Source organism: Heloderma suspectum, chromosome 2, assembly GCF_057233095.1.
Source record: "Heloderma suspectum isolate Gila_16-S chromosome 2, 16-S_ref, whole genome shotgun sequence".
Taxonomy (NCBI): Eukaryota; Metazoa; Chordata; class Lepidosauria; order Squamata; family Helodermatidae; genus Heloderma; species Heloderma suspectum.
The window spans coordinates 100,524,180-100,545,049 of record NC_139459.1 but is presented as its reverse complement, the minus strand read 5'-3'; the positions used below and the strand labels follow the sequence as shown (position 1 = coordinate 100,545,049).

At 44.9% G+C, this 20,870-nt stretch overlaps 1 protein-coding gene across 1 annotated transcript in view; it reads left to right on the top strand.

Annotated features, from left to right (window-relative positions):
* The first annotated feature begins 6,465 nt into the window (after positions 1-6,465).
* Positions 6,466-20,870, top strand: part of TMC1 (transmembrane channel like 1) — a 65,639-nt gene continuing 51,234 nt past the window's right edge. The window contains exons 1-5 of the mRNA XM_084829664.1: positions 6,466-6,875; positions 11,093-11,230; positions 15,465-15,555; positions 17,843-17,924; positions 19,435-19,541. Of these exons, the coding sequence (XP_084685790.1) occupies positions 6,466-6,875; positions 11,093-11,230; positions 15,465-15,555; positions 17,843-17,924; positions 19,435-19,541 (828 nt within the window). The remainder of the gene's footprint in view (positions 6,876-11,092; positions 11,231-15,464; positions 15,556-17,842; positions 17,925-19,434; positions 19,542-20,870) is intronic.

The following is a 20,870-nucleotide window of genomic DNA, read 5'->3' as shown; positions in this document are numbered from 1 at the left end:
TTAAATTTCACCCCCAAGGTTGCTATTAGCTGTGCGGGGAGGAGACAGTATCCATATTGTGCAGATGATTAGTGGCTTGATTTTTCAAAAGACCTTATGGATCATTTTCTTGTTTTTCCCCCCACTTATGTCCCTCCCTCCTTCCTCCAACAAGTTTAGTATAAAACCCAACTTCCTGCTCAGACTGATAGTATACAAAAGGGACTGAGCCCCTCCCCCAAATAACAACTAAAATAACAAACTCGCATACTAACAGTGCAGTCCTATGTGTGTCTACTCAGAAGGTTATCCAGTTGAGTCTAGTGAGTTTTACTCCCAGGTAAATGCGTATAGGCTGGCAGCCTAAATAAATTGGCCTTTCCAATATATGTGCTCCTCCCTCCTTCCACTCTGCCCCATGATCCTTCCTCTCTACAGCTCTTATTAGCTATTGCTTCCCATTCTGTACCCTGATTTTCTGTTCTCCTCATAGATCTCTTCCCACATACTTCCTCTGTCTTCCCACTATAATATTCAACCAGTGGTGTAGTGCTACATTTTGAAGAGCAGGCGCTCATCATGACAGTCCCCATTGCTAAACCCCCAAAGAGAAGCTAAAAAGGCAGGCAGCTGGGTTGATCCATATCAACAAACCCATTCTAGCAATTTTCATCTCTACCAGGATCAGGTCTTTCCCCATTCAAGACTACACCATCCCGACATACTTTACATATTACATTACAACAGGGATAGCTTACGACCGTATATTGCTGCTGAGAAAATTCACCCCCCCTGACTCACTGTGAGGATTGCAGCTAAGCTCAGAGGGAACAGGGAATTCTGGGGGGAAGGCGTGCGTGGCAGATGACATCAGTGTGTTGTTGTTGTTCAGTCGTTCAGTCGTGTCCGACTCTTCGTGACCCCATGGACCATAGCACGCCAGGCCTTCCTGTCCTGCGCTCTCTCCCGGAGCGTGCTCAAGTTTATATTCATTGCATCCGTGATGCTATCTAGCCATCTCATCCTCTGCCGTCCCCTTCTCCTTTTGCCTTCAGTCTTTCCCAGCATCAGGGTCTTTTCCAGGGAGTTTTCTCTTCGCATTAGGTGGCCAAAATATTGGAGCTTCAGCTTCATTATCTGTCCTTCCAATGAGCACTCAGGGTTGATTTCCTTTAGGATGGACTGATTTGACCTCCTTGCAGTCCAGGGCACTCGTAAGAGTCTTCTCCAGCACCACAGTTTGAAAGCATCAATTCTTCGGCGCTCAGCCTTCCTTATAGTCCAGCTCTCACAGCCATACATTACTACTGGGAAAACCATAGCTTTGATTAGACGGACCTTTGTCGGCAAGGTGATGTCTCTGCTTCTTACTATGCTGTCTAGGTTGGCCATAGCTTTCCTCTCCAGGAGCAAGCGTCTTTTAATTTCATGGCTACAGTCACCGTCTGCGGTGATCTTGGAGCCCAAGAAAGTAAAATCTGTCACTGCTTCCATTTCTTCCCCTTCTATATGCCAGGAAGTGATGGGGCCAGATGCCATGATCTTAGTTTTTTTAATGTTGAGTTTCAAACCAGCTTTTGCACTCTCCTCTTTCACCCTCAACAAGAGGCTCTTTAGATCCTCTTCGCTTTCTGCCATTAGGGTGGTATCGTCTGCATATCGGAGGTTGTTGATAATTCTCCCAGCAATCTTAATTCCGACCTCTGATTCATCCAACCCGGCATTTCTCATGATGTACTCTGCATATAAGTTAAATAAGCATACTGGCTAATAAAAAAGTGCAGACGCTTTGTCCCTGTGAGCCTTTACTCTACTACCCAACACATAATTAAAATATAGAATTCGCTACCACAAGACATCATGATGGCCACCAGTTTGGATTAGGGATGTCAGAGAATTCTGCCACGGATCTCGGGGAGGCCGAATGCCAGTGCATTCGGCCCCCCGAAATCGGTGGCGGAATGGTCTGCCCCCCCCGCCCCCCACGGGACGAGACTTACCTGGGGTGGATCTTCCTGGCGGCGGTGGCTCCGGCGGCAGTTCGACAGTGGTGGCTGCGGTGGCTGGTCTTCTGACCGGCCGCCGCCATTTCCAGTAAAAAAAAAAAGTGATAGGCTACATAAAGATTTACATTGCCTATCACAGCTAAGTTTTAAAAAAAACCATGATAGGCTACGTAAATGTTTACGTAGCCTATCACGGCTGACTTAAAACACAACAACAACAACGCATGTACGCAAATGGCGGCGGCCATGGCCGCTGCCATTTGTGTTCCTTATTTTGGCAAGTCTTAGTCTACATCAAGATTTACATAGACTAGGACGGCGAAAATAAGGGGAACGCAAATAGCGTCGCATCCACGACGCTATTTACGTTCCCCTTATTTTCACCCTCATAGTCTACGTAAATCTTGACGTAGACTAAGATGTGCCAAAATAAGGAATGCAAATGGCGGCGGCCATGGCCGCTGCCATTTGTGTATGCGCGTTGTTATTGTTTTTTTTTAAAGTCAGCCGTGATAGGCTACGTAAACATTTATGTAGCCTATCATGGCTGACTTCAGGGACGCAAACGGCGGCGGCTACGGCCGCCGCCATTTGTGTCCCTGCTAGCCAGCGGCTGGATGTCTGGCTGCTGGCAGAGCCGACCAGCGGCTTTGCAGAATCCATGCGGAGCACAGCTGGCCAGCCAGGATTTCGGGGGGGGGGGAGGAATGGAGCGCCTCCCCCCCATCCAGGATTCTGGGGCGAGGGACGGAGCGCCTCCCCCCCCACCATCAACATAATCCGCGAAAGGTAAGTACATTTCGTACATCCCTAGTTTGGATGGCTTTAAAAGGGGGTTAGACAAATTCATGGAGGAGAAGGCTATCAATGGCTACTTGTCCTGATGGCTATATGCTACTGCCAGTATCAGAGGCAGTATGCCTACATGCATCAGTTGCTGGGGAACATGGGCAGATGGGTGCTGATGCACTTGTATTCTGCTTGTGGGTTCCCGGTCGGCAGCTGGTTGGCCACTGTGTGAACAGAATGCCGGACTTGACGGACCTTTGGCAAGGCTGTCCAAGACATTTTGCTGCCCGAGGTGAAGGACAACAGGGTGCCCCCTCCCATTTCATGTACAAAATCTGTCTGGACAGGCAGATGAATCTGTCTTCACCACTAATGATGAGACAATGTCCTCCACTGAACCTGAAGGCAGCAGGCTAACTTAAGAGGCGCAGAGAAGGCTGCAAGGCACACAGCTCTCTCCTTCAGTACCTTGCTGCTGCCTCCCAGCATCTGCCACCTGAGGCAACTGCCTCAACTTGCCTAATGGTAGGGCCAGCTCTGACCCTTGGCCTGACCCAGCAGGGCTCTTATGTTTGTATGTACACCACTGCATTCAACAATCTAAATTGACCGTATACCCTGTATGTAACCTCTTCCATGGCTAATGCACATGCAGCAATTAGAAGCTGTGGTCAGACAACATATCAAGCGTAACTAGTGAATGCTCTGGGGGAGGGGAGAGAACAGGGCTGTAGCAGCAGGCCTGTCCTATGAATACTTAGTGGGCTGTGTGAATGGACCCTGCACTCGTGTATACAAATTCACTCACCTGGGAGATGTTGTCTGCACAGGCCTGAAGGGTTTGATTATCTGGATATTAAAAAAAAATTAATCTCAGGATATCTGGATGACTAAAGTTGCATGGTACATGGAAACTGCATCTACCATCTCATGGACAAAATTACTTCTTTAGATTTCTTCTGCAGCTTCAGGAATTGTAATGGAAGTGGTATAATCCAGAACGACCAGCTGCAGGGGCTCTACAAGCATTAGATGAGATGAAAATGCCTGCAGGTGTGGGGGCATCTGATCATACCTAATGTGTTTATGATCATATTTGAATGCCGGAATTGGGCCCCAGACAACCAGAGGTTGCCCACCACTGCTCTATTTGAAGGGCTGCCCATTCTATATCTGGAATGAAGATCAAGAACCATCAGAAAGGAGAGCAAGGATGGGCCTTGAAATTGCCCATCCTTGGTTAGTAGATGGACAGCAGACTGGGAAAGCACACAGGTCCCCTGGTTGCCATCGTCCCCACTACGGTGAAATGTATTATATTTCTATTGAAATGATAGTCATTATTTCCAAATTTGAATCTGCACATATAAATTAGCATGTGCAAATCTTTGTCCTCTTTTGTCTACTCTTTTGGCAATATATAAGTGGCCACCTTAACTTCATGGCATACAGAATGTTTGCTTTTCCTCTGCAGTGGACATTGAAGTTGAAAATGAAGAAGGCAGCGCTGCTGAAAGTGAAGAAGGTAAGGACAGCAAACGTAACTCTGAGGTGAACAGTTTCAGTGCTGTAGCTTCTTGCCTTCTCAACGACATACGAGGGATCACAAGTCAGTTCCTCGTGTACAATTATTCACCTGGCAAAAGAACTGAGAGGCCTTCACGTGTAAAAGATTCTGTGGTGCATGAATTATAGTTCTCATCTTCATACGGTACTTAAGAAGTACCAGAGCAATCATGTCATCAATTATTTCAATTTCAAAATAGTGTGTTAAAGGAATGTCCTGCCTGTGGCTTTCCCATAGGCAACTGTGAGAACAGAATGCTGAACTAGATAGACTTTTGGGGTTGTATCCAATGTTAGTCTAACTTAAGTCCCATTCATTTCAATGGGTCTACTCTAAGTAGGACTAAGATGGGAGACAACCCTTGGTCTGATTCAACAGGTCTCTTCTTATGTTCTTCACTCTGATAGTTCTGATCCCTATGGTGGTGGGGTAGGAATGGGTAGAAGCACAGGATTCAACCCAGGTGCTCCCTTGTGCCACCTAATAGGCAATATCACCGTTTACCTTTAAGAGCACTGAGCACATCTTAGCACATGTGCAGCTTTCTGCTGTAGTTACTGTTCCTTGGATGGGGACCAAAGGTATCATGACACTCTGACTTGGATTTCCCAACTTAGTGGGCCCTCTTTGATACAGTGGAACATTGTCCTGAAATTATGTCATCGTACTCTAGGAAAACATTGACCTGGGCCATTCCAATACTGTAAAGGACTTGGTATGTATGTAACTGTACTAGTCTCTAATGTCAGATTAAGGTGCTATACTCTAAAACAGGGTAGGCTGCCAAGTGCCAGGCTGCCTGGTGTGTTTATGGTCAAACAGAGAAATTAATCTCGTAGTAAATAGCCTGTATTATGCGAATCAGCCAGATCAACAGCGCTTCAGGGTACAGACTTTCTCAGCCTCCAGCAACTTAGAGCGAAGATCTCTAATTCACTTTGCACCATACTACACAGACTACCTGAAGATTCCTTTGTTGTATTGCCAGGAGAGTTGCAATGAAATGGGGGACAGCCAGTAGTATGAAACCGGAGTGGCTTTTCTAGTCCCGCTCACAGGGAGGCTCTTCCTTTTGATGAGCCAACTGTCAGGGTGGACACTGAGCCCGTAGAATCCCAGAGTAGTTCTGATTCTGAGGAAGAGCAGCCGCTCCCGGGAGAGGAGCGCGCTCATCCTTCCCAGGGCCAACAGCTGGCAGGGATTCCTCCCACCGGCATTCCTAGCATAGATAGCAGTCCCGGGAGTGAGAGAGCGCAGGAAGCAGACTTGCTGGATGCGTGATGCCGACGCAGGGAGCGGCACCAAATGGAGGGCGCGGAAAGGAGGCGTAGTGCCCGGTTCCAATATAAAATTTATCCATATAATGACCTCCTCCCCCAAAGGGGCAACTACTGGGCATTGCCAAAACATATGCTTAAAGGAAGCATTAGCTATGTTAAACCTCCAACAATTAGCTGACTTAGACAAACCCTTATTAAAGAGACATTCCAGTCCCTTTTATTTTTTGTTGTTGCCACCTTTGTATCAGATCCTTCCTCTGAGGAGCATAAAGGGGTATATTACAGCTTTGTGAAGTATGTCTGGCTGATATGCAAGATCACTCACTATGGTTCATAGCTAAGTGGGGATTGAGGCAGGGCCAGCCAAGACATTTTGCTGCCTGAGGCAGAGGACAACAGGGTGCCCCCTTATAAGGTGCCCCCATCCCATGTACAGGAGCTGGCTGGACTGACAGTTGAAACTTACTTCAAGCCTTGTGATGGGATAGTGTCCTCCACCACACCTGAGGCAGCAGGCTAGTTTAAGGGGCCCAGGACAGGTTGTGTGGCTTACACAGCTCTGTCCTCCAACAAAAGAGAGCTGGGGAGTTCAGGAGGAACAGTCAGGAGGCTGCTACTGCTACCCCCCAGTATCTGGCATCTGAGGCAATTGCCTCACTCTGCCTAATGGAAGGGCTGGCCCTGATTTGGGGCCTAAGTTACTTTACTTCCATAGCCAACAATTTGGCCATTGCACTATGACTGGCTGGATCCTCTTTTGTCCTGGCCAGTGAATGATTCATCATCACTTTTACCTTGAAATTATGACAGCAAACAATAATTTTGTGTGGGCTGGGTTGGTTGGATGGGGGCAGGAGAAAAGGTTGCCTTTATCCATAGTGAACTGACTCTTGTTCTCTTTTCTGATTATGAAGAGGAAGAATCTCAGCAGAAGAAAGGAACATCAAAAAGAAAGATTAGAGAGGGAAATGGAGCAGAAGAAGAAGAGGATGAAGATGAAGAAGAGACTGCTGCAGAACGTAGGCGAAGGTATAGAAGACGGCGGATGAAAGATGGCGGAAATGAGGGGAGTGGATCTGATGGAGAAGCCTGCAAAAACAGGAAGAACAGAGCAAATCAGAAGACCAGGGATGAGTCCAGGGAAGATGGTGATGAAGATGAAGATGAAGATGAAGATGAGGACAAAAAAAGCAAAAGTGACAAGAAAAAAGGGAAGAAGAAAAAAAAGAAAGACAAAAAGAGAAAAGGATCAAGGTAATGCTCTAGGATTCTTTACATCTCTTGAATTTTTATAAGCTGTGCCAATGCACTAACTGAAATTAGCATGGGCTTTTCTACACGAGGCATTTATTGTGCTCTTGTCATTCCCTACTCCTGGTTGTTTATGGGTTCTTTAGACAACATTGTGACCCTCCATTTTTGCTTCTGCGTCTAACCAGCACTTTCAGTGAGCAGGGAAAATGTGATTTAATTGTGAAAGTGAACAAAAGCACAATTTTGTCTTCTGTATTTGTGCTGTTCCGCTATACCATAGTGCTACCTAGAGCTTATGTAGTGGAAAAGCAGGAAAGGAAACACTCCTCATTTAGTGATTGGATCTCAGTTCTGAGACGAAACTGAAATTACATGCAGCCGTTTAACAGCCTCATGTAGAAATGTTTTATGACTCCTTGAGCTCTGAAGACCAGGTCTACAAAATTTCAGCACTCATAATGTATGGTAAGAAAAGAAAGCTGGGGCCTTGAAGTGGCCCATATCCACAGGTAGCACCCAGACAGCAGAGTAAGCAGGCACACACATCACCTGGCCACAGTCTTCCCCACTATGGCCAGATGTCTTGTATTTCAGGAATAATCCTATTTAAGCTGTTAATGATCAAGAGGTATGTGGACTGGAGAAAGCTTTCAGACTCCCAATTTAGAGTTGCCAAGCGTAAATCTCCATAGTAAGACACACCCCAATGCGGTGGCATTTCAGATTCAAATTACACTTGACATTAAATGTATCTTTGATGCCAATGGAAAAACTAGCTTCAGAGGAGGGGTTTTCCTCAGGACCATAGCAGGGGTGGAAAAGGTTAAATTGCCCCTCCATGCCTGCTCTGATCCCATTCATTATGAGCTTGCCCCCCAGCTGATGCTGTGTGCTTTAAAAACCAACCAAACAAAAAGAAAACCCTGCATGGTGTATGCAAAGACACCGTTACCATCGTGGGTAGTATCCAACAGGGTGCTATGCCTCTGCTGATTCTGTTGCACCCCGCTGACCCCACTAGGGGTCGCTTTCAGAATGGAATTGGTGGAGGCGTAACAGAAACGTTGGGGGCACAGCTGCCTGCATACTGCCCCATGTCTAGTTGGGCCCTGAAAGAAGGCTCAGCTCTAATTAGGGTGGCCAAAAAGGAGGAAATGCTTGACCAGGCCTTAAAAGAGATCGGGACTGGACAGCCCTTCAAACAGAGGACACTTTCAACTAGGGGAATGTCCTCTGACAGCTCTTCAGCTAGAGGACTGTCCTGTGTAAACTAGGAAGCTAGGCCATCCTAGCTGTAATGGAAGTGTAAAAGATGGATCTAAGGGTCATGCATTATGCTCTGTGGTGTTGGGGTGGCCTGAAATTAAAAAAATAAAAGGAGAGAGAATTCTCTTAAATGAAGAGCATCTGGCATCCCCAAACATAACTTCTGATTATATTTTAGGATTTTTTAAAAGGTAGGAAAGTACTGTTGAGGTGCTTCTAGAAACATGGCCTCCTTAGAATTAGCAGAGCAACTAATGAGATTGCTGGCTTTCCCTGACCTGGTTTTTAGAGAACCAAAATATTACAGCTAAGAGAAGATCTGTGGGATGCTGAAAAACTTCCTTTCATCACCAATTTTTCCCCTCCAGACAGTATGTCTGAAAATGACACCTTGAAGCCTGAAATGACGGTACAGTTAAAAGTATGAGAAGAAAAGCTTTAGAAATGGATTATGGAACAGTTTTATATAGAATAGCAAAGTATGTTTTTGACGACAGCCCAATCAGAGAATAGAAAAAGATCCATGGATTGATCAGCACTGCAGCACAGATTCAGAGACTGCACTGGCAAAGTATATAGAACTCTTTTGAAAACCTATGTGGGCCTGTTTCAATAAAGACCATGTTTCCATTTTAAAGAATAGTGATACTGTTCTTTGGTGGCCAGGAGTGCCTTTTACCAGTTTGACTGGTTCATCATTTATGACCTGATCTGGAAAAAACAACAACACAGGCCTGGCTTCAGTCACCCATGCACACGTTGCATTCATGCTGGACTACTGCAGTACTCTTTACATGAGGCTGCCTTTGAAAACAATTCAGAAACTACAACTGGTCCAGAATGCAGCCACCATGATGCTACTAAGAACAAGATGGTCAGCTCATATTATACTGATCCTACATCGATCATAGTGTTTTACCAATTTACTTCCATGCTCAGTTTAAAGTGCTGCAGGGCCAGCCCTACCATTAGACAGAGTGCTGCGGTCACCTCAGGCAGCAGATGCTGGGAGGTGGCAGCAAGGATTTGGAGGAGTGAGCTGTGGGCCACATGGATTGCCTTACACCCCCTAAGCTTGCCTGCTGCCTTTGGGTGTGGCGGAGGATGCTGTCCCATTGCCAAGGTTGAAGAAAAGTTCAACTGCCAGTCCAGTTGGCTTTTGTATATGAAATGGAAGGGGTGCCATCTTGTCCTTCACCTCAGGCAGCAAAATATCTTGGGCTGGTTTGACCTTTACAGCCCTAAACAAGTGAGAACTGGGTTATCTGAATGGCCATTCACATCCCTATGAACTTGTTAGAGCTATACCATTGGTTTTGGAAACTTTGCTCTCTGCCCTATCATTAGTTAATTGGCAGGTACCACCCACAGGGGCTTTTCAGTGGTGGCATCACAATTATGGAACTCCCATTCCATAATTGTGGAAATCCAGCAAGCCAGCTTTAGGCATGCTGTGAAGACCATTTTGTTCTGCAATGATTTCTCTGAGTAAGTATTTCTCAAGTCTATGCGGACTCTTAGATTCTGTTTGTCTGTTTATTTGAAGCATTTTTGCTTTGCTCTTTGTTCCATAAGATGGCATTTGTTTCATTATGGACATTCATCCCTGTTTTCTACCCCTTTCCTTGAACTATATTTTAGCTGTTACCAGCAGTGGCAACAAGAACCAATGACCATCATTTCATTTTTCCAGAATGCCCCAAATGTTACATCACTCTGGGGCTTTCTGAGAAAAAATGACAGCCCCCACTGCTGTTCCCCACCCACTGCTCCAAATGACCAAAACAATGGAATGCCTGGAATGTTCTTGGGGGGGAAATGGTGGCTGCTAAGTGGTCCTCAAATTCAGCTCCTGCTGCTACTGCTCGAGGGAGCTATGCCACTCCCACCTCTGAATGATATGAATGGGACTCCGTTGTACCCGTGTATTCATTCTGTAGTGCATGAAAAATGGAACCGAGCGGATCTCTTATGGTCAAGCTTCTCACTCATTCTGAAATGAATGCACACCTCTACTGGAGTTTTAGAAGGAACAGACTCTGGCAGCCTTCTTGTTTCTTCTTGATAGGGAGAGGATGCTAAGATAACATAATACTGTACGAACCCCACTGGATGTCAGCATTGTCAGGTAGCTTCTGGGCACATTTTAAAGCAGGCTTGTAGAACCTCAGGCCCAGGGGTCAAGTCCAGCCTGCCTGGGCTCCTATTCTGGTCCTCAGGGGTTCCCCAGATTTTTGGTTCCACCCACCACTGGAATGAGCCCCCTGAGAGCGTCTCTGAAATGGAATTAGTCCCTTGGGCTGAAAGATCAGCATCCCTGTTCTAAAGTCTTGAAAGCCAAACGTGGGTTCAGCTAGCTTCAGAGAGTACCTCTCACAACTTGAGCCCTCCACGGATTGGCTGGGGAAGACCTTCTCCCAAGGTATCATCAGGTGGGCTTAGGAACAAGGTCACCTTGCTTGGCCCTGTGGGATTCCTTCCTACATGGAGCCCCCAGATGACCGACATTCTTTATATGTAGTAGCTGGTTGGGAAGACTTTAAAAGTTTAAATATGTCCTTTGAATTTCAGCTGATCTTTCGTTTCAAGTTAATGCTCCAGGATAATGCTTTATTATTCTTTGTAAGCTACATTGGCATTTTTGCAATAGACACTGCAATGCTGCAAACACTACGCTTTTTTTTTTTAAAGAAAAGCAGTATATCAGTTAATACATTAAAGCCCCAACAAGCTCAGGTACATTATCAACGTTTAGACTGCATCAGGGTGACTCATATTGCACAAGTGGAAGCTGCAAGTTACGAGGATATTGTAATGCATTATGAAGTAAGTTTATTTAAAGGGTTAATAAAATATACCTGCTTCTAGAAAAAAATAACAATCAGCTACCCCAAGTCTGTCAGCCAAGCTCACATCCTTTTCACCTCTTTCTTTTTTTCTTCTTCTTAAAGTTCCGATTCTAGCTCAGAAGAGGAGCTAACAGAGGAGGAAGTGGCCAAACTGAAGGAAGCGGTAGAAGAGAAAAAGAAGCTGATCGCCACGTTACGAAACAAGCCTTGGAATATGAAAAAGAAACTGAAAGTCTTGAAGTATGGTCCTGTTTACATGATAAGTAACATGTAACAAGTCATAAGTAGGGTGTGTTCACACATGCGCACGCATCTCTCGGAGTTGTGGTGACTTGATTATTCGGCGCTTGGCCGCTCGCTTGCAGAGGGATATGTGAACTGGAGCTCTGAAAAGCATTGTGGTCGAAGTGCTATAGAGTTCTGTTGCTGGCGTTTAATCCGTGATGGTATATTCATACATGCTGTCAAGCCAGCCACTGCTTGAACCACTTACACATGGACATGCCCTTGGTGAGAATTGGTGCCTCCAAACAGGAGCTGTCTACAAGGTTGCCATGTCCGGAGCAATTGCCAAAGCCCCTTTTTTGAGTCACAGCAATCATGCAAATCGCAGCAATTGTGTCAACTGCCTCTGCATGGAGTTGCTGGTTCTCATCAAAGGTGTCTCCATGTCAGTTCTGGTAAGCCGTGAGATTTGGGCGGCTCTGCATATTGATGTACATGCTACTGTCATATCTGAAGAGAGGCAACTCATATATCATCTGAGATCTGTACCATATGGCCATTTGTCATACATTACTTACATAATATCATTTAATGAATTAATTAAAGGAATTAATAGATTGCCCTTTGTCACTTGATCCCAACATGTACAATCATCATCATCCATCATCATCATTATCATCATCTACAATAAGTAACAATTGATTGATTGATGTATTTATTACATTTCTATACTGCCTAGTAGCTAAAACTCTCGTTACATAAAATAACAATAAAAAGTCAAAGCTGAAAACAAAATTGCAGGCTAGCCAACCTCAACCCATTTTGGTGTCACCACCAAAATGTCCTCCTTTGGTCATCACCAACCCCATTTCTGATGGCCTGCGCACCCAGGCTGCAGCCTCGATATTATGTACATAGGTAATGCACATAGGGAGGGGCCAAGGCTTAGCAGTAGAGCACCTGCTTTGCATGCAGAAGATCCTTGGTTCAATGCCCAGCATCTCCAGGTAGGGCTGGAAAAATTCTTGCCCGAAACCCTGGAGGACTGCTGCCTGTCAGTGTCAGCAATACTGGGCTAGATGAACCAATGGTCTGACTCTGTATGAGGCAGCTTCCTGAGTTCCTGCGCACATAGACATTTCTTCTCCCTCCGTTTATGCCTAACCTGGGCTCAGGAATAAGGGCATTTTATCTGTGATTTGATGGAACTTTTCAGACTTGGGGAGAGTAAACATGGTGTCCTACTGATTCTTTACATCTTTGGCCATATATTAGCCTAAGGACTAGTTCACACTTGCATGGAACATTCATCATCAAGACGCAATAAATAGGTGAGTCCTTCAGGTGCTACAATACATTTTGTGGCTTTTGCTTCAGTGAAAAATGGAGTCCATGCACACGTTCAGCTGTGAGTTGAAAAATGTTGAAAAATCTAGGGTTGTAAACATATGGGAGAGTCAGCTCAGAGTAACCAGTTAAAAAACCGTAGTCCCTGTAAATATGACGAGAAAGCCACAAGAGGCTCTAAAACAAGAACAGGAACTCAGAAGTAAGTCCCATTGAACTAAAGTGGATACAGGATTGCAGCCTAACGTGAGTCTTCCACTCTTGATTTTCCATGGTGTAGTCTTGTGGTTAATAATGTAGGAACAAGGCCACAGTGATGCTTTATTTAAACGAACCAATTGTTTACATCCACCCAGGATTACCCTCCAGTCTCACTTGACTTCTCATGGAGCTACAACTTGCCAAGGTCTGAGTTTTGGACATTTTAAAAATCCAGTCTTTTTAAAGAGTTGACTTGGAGGAGTCCAAGCTGATCAATATTAACACCACATTTCTATTTAATGAGATTTGAGCTGGTGCCTGAAACCATCTTGACCTGTTACTGAAAAGTTGAGCAATTCACTGGAACCCTCTTCTTCATCAGCAACCTCTTACGTTTGGTAATTCATCCCCCTACTTTTGCAAGCTTGAAACAGGCCAACTACAGTACAACTAGCACTTTGGCAGCTGCAACCCCACACCTACAATGAATTATTCAGCCAGGCCATTTAAGGACAATAATACCCATGCTCATGAAACATGGATGCCCCTTCTGTTGGTAATTAGATTAATGTTTCTTTGAATTTAATAAAGCTTTCATCGGTTAGCTAAGAGACTACACGTTGGCCTAACTTGTGCTATTGATAATTTATCTATAACTATAACCATCTAGCTGGTTACAAAACCCGATTTTATATTTCCTGTGTTTTTGACACTTTCTCATCTCTGAGTAAGGAGGCCCAAGGTTTATTCTTGGGTTATCAGAATTGCTTGATGAAAAAGACAGGCAGTTTTCGATAATGTCGAGCATGTATATTGGTTCAAAGAGCTTCATATACATTCAGCTTCTTATACATTCAGGTAGCATCCTTAGACAGCTACGTCTGCAACCTTCGTATTCTGGCAGTGTCCACTGCTATCTCAACTTCTCCTGCCCACTCAGTCCCCTGTCAAGCACCTTGGAGCTTCCCTTTTAACTTCCCAGAAAGCCCCTTATGGAACGTTGCCCTGAGACATTGTGGGAATTTAAAATAGCCAACTCCTGTCGGGCCTGTCATTTAAACTTCCCACAATGTCTCAGAGTGACACTACATGGGTGCATTGTGGGAAGTTAAAATGGTGGCCCCCAAAACCTGTTGCCATCACCAGGTATGCTGGAGGTGGCCCACCAACTGGGGGGGGGCATACTAGAGGGCACTCCATTCTGGCACCCCTCAAATCTGGATACACTGGGTTGGATTCCGACTTAGCCAAACTTAGAGTAGGCCCATTGAAACTCTATTAATTTCAGTGGGTCTGCTCTAAGTATGACTAAGTCTGGATCCAACCCACTATTTCAACAGCCCTTAAGAACACACAAACACAGCTTTGTCATCGTGAGTCAAACAGTGGGAGCAAGTGGCAGCTACTTCAGAAACAGAGAGTGAAGCCTAACATTCCTCCTTGTGGATTTTCTTAAGCAGAGAAGCATGATCAATTTAGCCAATAAGAATGTTAAACTTACTGAACTGGAATGATTAGGCTCAATGGCTTGATTTTTCCTGTCGAGGGCTGTTAATGCTGCTGCAGCTTAGAAACTAAAAGTGAATGCAGCAGAACCGAATCCAGGTCCCAATTAGGGTGGAGGGATTTAAAGTGGAGAATGTCCTTGGAATATTCCTTTTGCTTTGTCTTGTGCGCAGGTCAGTCAACTAGTATTTTTATATGGGCAAAACCAGATTTAACATGGTTTACATAAACAAAGTCAATGTAATATAAAATCAGTCAGTATCTAGGGGAGGCAACTTGAGGTGAACAAAGGATAAAGCACTGTGCAGTAGTTGCTTGATGACTGCAGCATCACAGAAGACTCTGTTTCAATTAGCTCATCGAACATAATAGCATGTACGTTCTTTGCATCATTACCCACTGGCTATCTTTTGAGATATTTTACTCTAGCAGCACAGTTGCTTTTCACATATTTTGTTAAAGAGATCCCTGTTGTAAAACCAAATTCTTCTTATTGAGATGTGCACTGAAATACCTGTTAAATAACCCATTTGAATTTATCATGCAAATATGCTGTTAATGAATAGGTTGTTGGAGAATACTTGTGCCTGACTGGCAGAGGCCATTGAAAGAGGCATTATTATTATTATTATTATTATTATTATTATTATTATTATTATTAAGACTATTTTGAATTGCTGTGCATCCTGCTGCTTTATTTTTCTTTGATCTTCCTGATGCTATTCTTCCTATGTTGACACACCTACCTGCTGTAGTGGGGGTAGTTAACGTGGTGCCCACAGGCACCAGTGTGCCCCCAGACATGCTTCTTGGTGACTGCCAAGGTGTCCTACTCTTCCCACATGAAAAACCCACATTTTTTAACTGGTAACTGGGATCACTTCAAAGCAAAGTGAGATCCCCAGCCACTGCCATCTTCATTTCCCATGAATGCCTCTGGGCCATACGCATTCAATGAGTTAACTGAAACAGAGTCTTCTGTGCTGCTGCAATCCTCATATGCTCACAGGCATTCTTAGGAAATGAAGATGGCGGGTGCCTGCAGGTTTGGCCCAAAGATAACATGTGATTGGATGATCAGCCTTGACTGAGGTCACCTGCCTTTCAACTTTTCAGCAGAAGAGACAACCAGAGGAACAGTGCTTTTAGGATAAACCCGCAAGTATCTCTTTGTGTTGCTTTATCTTTTTTTCAGAGAAGCCCAACGTTTTGTGGAAAAATTTGAAGGGGCTCTTGGCAAAGGCAAAGGGAAGAAGTTTTATGCGTATAAAGTGATGATGATGAAAGTAAGGCCCATCTCATTATTTCTATGAACTAACATCATAGTTAAAAGTCAGCCCCTCCTTTCCAAAGACTGGTTCTAAAATGAATGGCTTCACTCTCATTTGGATCACATTTAGTTGTCCTAAACACACACACACACACACACACACACACACACACACGTTTTTAGGGTATGCCACTTCTGCCAATGCTACAAAACACCGTTCTGGTTTTATATTAAATGTTAAACCCATTTGCATTCTCAGACTGTAGCATGAAAAGTAATAAATAAAATTAGTCTGAGCACTCAATTGCTGATTGGAGTCAGCGGAGCACAGAACGCCACATGGGCATTCGGAATAATTGCAAATGGCAAATAAAGGAAAGTATTAAAATTGGACGATGCTTAGGAAAATCACAGAGCAAGTAATCCACATAAGGGCAGGTCTGCTACAGTCTAAATCAAATCACTGGGATTAATTGTTCCATTGTGCCCTTAGGGCTGCAGTCCTAAGCATACTTACCAGGAATATTCAGGCTAGAAATATTTGCACAGTTTTTCCCCCATTCTCAGAGGCTGAAATGCCTCTCCTCAGGCTTAGTTATTGGCAGGAAAGGCTGTCAGCTAAAATAAGCTGGCATTTTTAGCCCTGCCCCCTTTGCCTTCAGTCCCACCCAACCACTGGAATGTGGCCCCCAAGAGCTTCTCCAAAATGAAAGTCAGGCCTCAGGCTAGGGATGTGCGGATTGTGTAAGATGTGTTCTGCCTGTGTTTCATGGATTGTCAGTCGTCTTTCATTCTGTCATCCGTGCGTTGATGCACATATTTTTTGTTAGAAAATTTGTGCAAACTTGCTTGTGTGCAAATGTGCATTTGCGCAAATTCATGCATGTCAAAATGTGTGAATCCCCCCCCCCGCACATTTTCATGCTTTAGCATATGGAGGAAATGCACATTTTTGGCCAGGTTTTCCCCCCCTTGTGTCTATGAGGAAATTTACACAAAATTCAGGGAAGTTAGAAAACTGGTCTGCAACTCTGCGGAATCCTCCCAATGGGAGGGGGGTCGGGAGCTGGCCCACTGTGGAATCTGTAGGTAGGACTCATGAAAATTCAAACTCATTTGGTTCCATTGTGGATTTCTCTGACATCCCTGCCTCAGGCTGAAAGATGTTCCCCACCTCTGTGTTGTTAGCATATCTAGGGATGGCAGAGAATTCTGCCACGGATTTCAGTGAGGCTGAATGCACTGGCATTCGGCCCCCCAAAACCAGTGGTGGAACAGCCTCCCCCCCTGCCCCCCCATGGAATCACCCCCGGGACGAAGCTTACCTGGGGCGGATGTTCCGGTGGCGGCGGCGGCTGGTCTTTCGACCGGCTGCCACGGCCACCATTGTCGTCCTGCTCTTTGCTGTGATAGGCTATGCAAGTATTTACGTAGCCTATCATGGCAAGCCAACCCCCCCCCCCCAAAACCCACCAGCGTATGCAAATGGTGGCGGCTATGGCGGCCACCATGTGCGTTTCCTATTTTTCACCATTTTATCCTACGTAAATATTTACGTAGGCTATTATGGCGAAAAAAAAAGGGGAACGCAAATAGCGTAGTGGGCGCTATTTGTGTTTCCCTGTTTTTTCGCTGTAATAGCCTACGTAAATATTTACGTAAGATAAAATGGTGAAAAATAAGGAACGCAAATGGCGGCCACCGTAGCCGCTGCCATTTGCGTATGCTTTTTTTTTTGGCTTGCCATGATAGGCTACGTAAATACTTACGTAGCCTATCATGGCAGCCTGGCTGGACACAAATGGACCGCCATTTGTGTCCACAGCAGCGCATCTGCGGCCAGAAGTCCGGCCGCGGACGGCCCTGGCCAGCTGCTCTGTGGAGCCGCCGCAGAGCGGAGCCAACCGGGCAGGATTCCAGGGTGGAGGACCGGATCACCTCCCCCCCATCAAGGATTCCGGGGGGAGGGACGGAGTGCCTCCCCCCCCCCGCAATTCACATCCGCGAAAAGGTGACTTCCGTACATCCCTAAGCGTATCTGCTTGCCTGCTAAAGATGGGAAAGTGCTATTTTGAATGAGACAGAAAAGTGTAAAGACAGAAGACATGAGATACTTGCATTTTCTGTATCCTGGGTAGAAACATCCTGTCCAAAACCATACTAATGACCTGGTTTGCGTGTCGATTCTGAATACTTTAAAATAGAGATATTGTTCCAGTAAAGGTTTAATCTCTTCTACTGTTCGAAGTGTTTTTCTTGGCTTTCCTTATTGTCCTATTTAACTTTGGTCCTCTCTTTTTCAGAAATGGATGAAATTTCAACGTGATTTTGAGAATTTTAGAACAGCCTGCATACCCTGGGAAATGAAAATAAAAGAAATTGAAAGTAAGTGGGTGCAGGGGGAATGAATATAAATAATTGATGCGTTGCTGGGAATCATGAATGAATGACAACGTCAGAGTTCCAAGAAAATGTTCACAATATTTCACCCCCAATATATAGGAGCTGCTTTATGCTGAGCCGGACCATTGGTCCATCAAGCTCAGTGCTGTATGCATGGACTGGAATGTTTCAACATTCTTTCCCAGCTGTCTCTGGCAATGCCAGAGATTGAATCTGGCACACCTTCAGGAGAAGGGGAGCTCCTCTTTCCTAAAGGTGCTTGGAGCACTGCAGGCGGGGAAATTGATCACCCCTTCTCTGAGACCAGGCCACCACAGTCTAGCATGGGAAACTAAACCTCTCTCATTATGTCTAGGATGACTTAATCTAGCTGGCATAAACAGCTTCAAGGCAGGCTGTGAATTACTGGCCTGTGTGAAAAGGCTTCTTAATTAACTATAAAGCTACCAGTTAGGCCACATTGCACAAGTCTACTACCAGCATATAGGAAAGTTGTGAAGTCCACTTTTTTGCTCACTAACCAACTCACTACATGCCCCATTCCAGAAATGAGTGTTTCCACTTGTTTCTGCTCGCTCCCGAAAGATCTAAATCTCCATTGCACAATCAGTGGGTCTTGCTTGCAGAACAGAATCAGCTGGGTCACAACGGAACTGGTGGTGGCACAATGCCCCATTGGATACTGCCCCATGCCATGGAAGTTATAGCAGGTGCCTTAACTTGCAATTGCCATGCTTTTTGGCACATGAATAAATCTGTAAGTGGCTTAGAGAGCAATCCTATGGCCACTAGACACTGTCTAGATGGCTGTAGGGTTTTTCAGTTTCTGAGAACCAAAGCCGTCTGACCTCAGTTCCCAGAAACCACCGTCCCTGCCCCTCCCCTCTTAGCCAGCGTGGTTCTTTCTGTGCCACCGCCATCTCCAAACCCATAAACAGAGCATGGACAGGGCAAAAAGGGGGTGTTCCCGGAGGGGTGGAGACTGTGGAAGCCACTTTAGATAGCTGCCGATTGGGTCTCCAGGCCACTTCCCTCCCCCTCCCTGAAGCTGTGGCTAGACTTGCAAAAACATGTGTCTAGCCACAAATGCAGGGTGGCTGGAGCATAGAGGAGAGGTTCCCCTCTGTGCTCCATCTGTCCTGCATAGGATAGGTGTCAGCCATCTATCTTGATAGGATTGCAGGCTTAATTATTCTCTTAAACCAAACTTTTATTAACAACAAATGCACTGCTATCAAGGATGCTGGAATTCCTTTGTAATATATATTCATAAGAATCACTGCTAGCAATGTAAGTAGTAATTGGTACCTTCCCATAGTTTCACCAGATCAGATAGTTGATAATATATAGCTTTGGGGGAAAAGGTTAAACACTGATATATGGTATGTTAAGTAAGCATAAATATTCCATGTCATTTTCTTTCTTTCTATCAAAGTACAAGGACAATGAAGAATGATTCATTTGACCTTTTATTTGACTTCATGTTTTATAGGTCATTTTGGCTCTTCAGTTGCATCCTATTTCATATTTTTGCGCTGGATGTATGGAATAAATATAATTTTGTTTGGACTGACCTTTGGTCTCATCATGGTGCCTGAGGTGAGGATGACTCAGTTAATATGCCCAGCCTGTTTTGTTATTTCTCTTTAGGCATCAATGTCATACAGCAGGGATGGGAAAACTCTGGCCTGTCGGCCTAAAGTGGCCCATGGGAAATTTCAACCCAGCCCGCCATCTTCCCTGCCTTATCTCCAAACTGTCATTGGTGATAAGACAGTTCCCAGCTCCCTTGGCCGTGCCACATTTCAGGTTTTCTAAAGCCTCCAATGGTGCCAATGGAGGCTTTTAAAAAGGCTAATTGCAGCGCAGGGGGGATATTTTTGAGAGTGGGGTCTGCTGGAGATGGAAGGGCTGACCCCCTGTCCCCAACACTGTGAATTTAAACACTAAAATGTAAACATCAAACAAACGTTGGTTTAAGAGGGGGGAAATCACCCTTCCCCTGCTGAAATCATGCTGTAAAAAAGCCTCCGTTGCTGCTGTAGGCTGGTTCAAATGATTTCACTATGAAGAAAATCAGTACCAGACCCAGCTGCGACATTGACATTTAGTAGGATTTAATTGATGATAGAGACCCTTTGCTGGCCTTCAAATATTTCACTTTCATAGAGGTAATTAATTATATAGCACCTTTAATGTGTAATGTGCTCACAACCCTTTATTTTGTTCATTGATGCAACATTTGTTCCATCTGTCCCAGTTTACCATTTCAGCCACTGCAGCTGCTGAAATATATTTTGAACTGTTGACAACTGTCTGGTTTGCACATTGTGACTACCTATGGGTTGTTTGAACCATGGGTAGTCATGAATGAGCAGGAGGGAGTGAGTATGCTGGCTTCCACGCACCCCTGCTGAGCTGGCTGTGACATCCGAACCCAGAATTGTGGGTTGTTGGGGGAAAGACAACCCAGAATTGTAACCCAAGAACAAACCATGGGTTACAACTCTGTGTCATCTCCCCCCAACAACCCAGAATACCTGATTTGGACAGCATGATTAACAACCCAGGGATGGGGCAGGCCTGGGTTGTTTAGCTCCGCCTGGTTTCAGCAGGAATGATAGGGTGGTGAGAAGCTCTCACTCATTCATGAATTCCCATGGTTTAATCCACCTTGAGTGCCATTTTCTTGGCAGAAAGTTGTTGTACAAATAAAAAAAATCAACTGAATTAATAAACAACCCATGAGTAGTTTTGACATGCAAACTGGGTCAACACCTTCTAGAACACTTATACCTTTCTAGTATACTTTTAATCCAAAGTACCAACAATCCCTTGGCTTTTAAATCAGTGTAGGACAGGCTATTACAGGTTAACTCAGCAGCACAGAAGGCATAGCCTTCAGCAATATTGGCAGGGAGAAGTGGA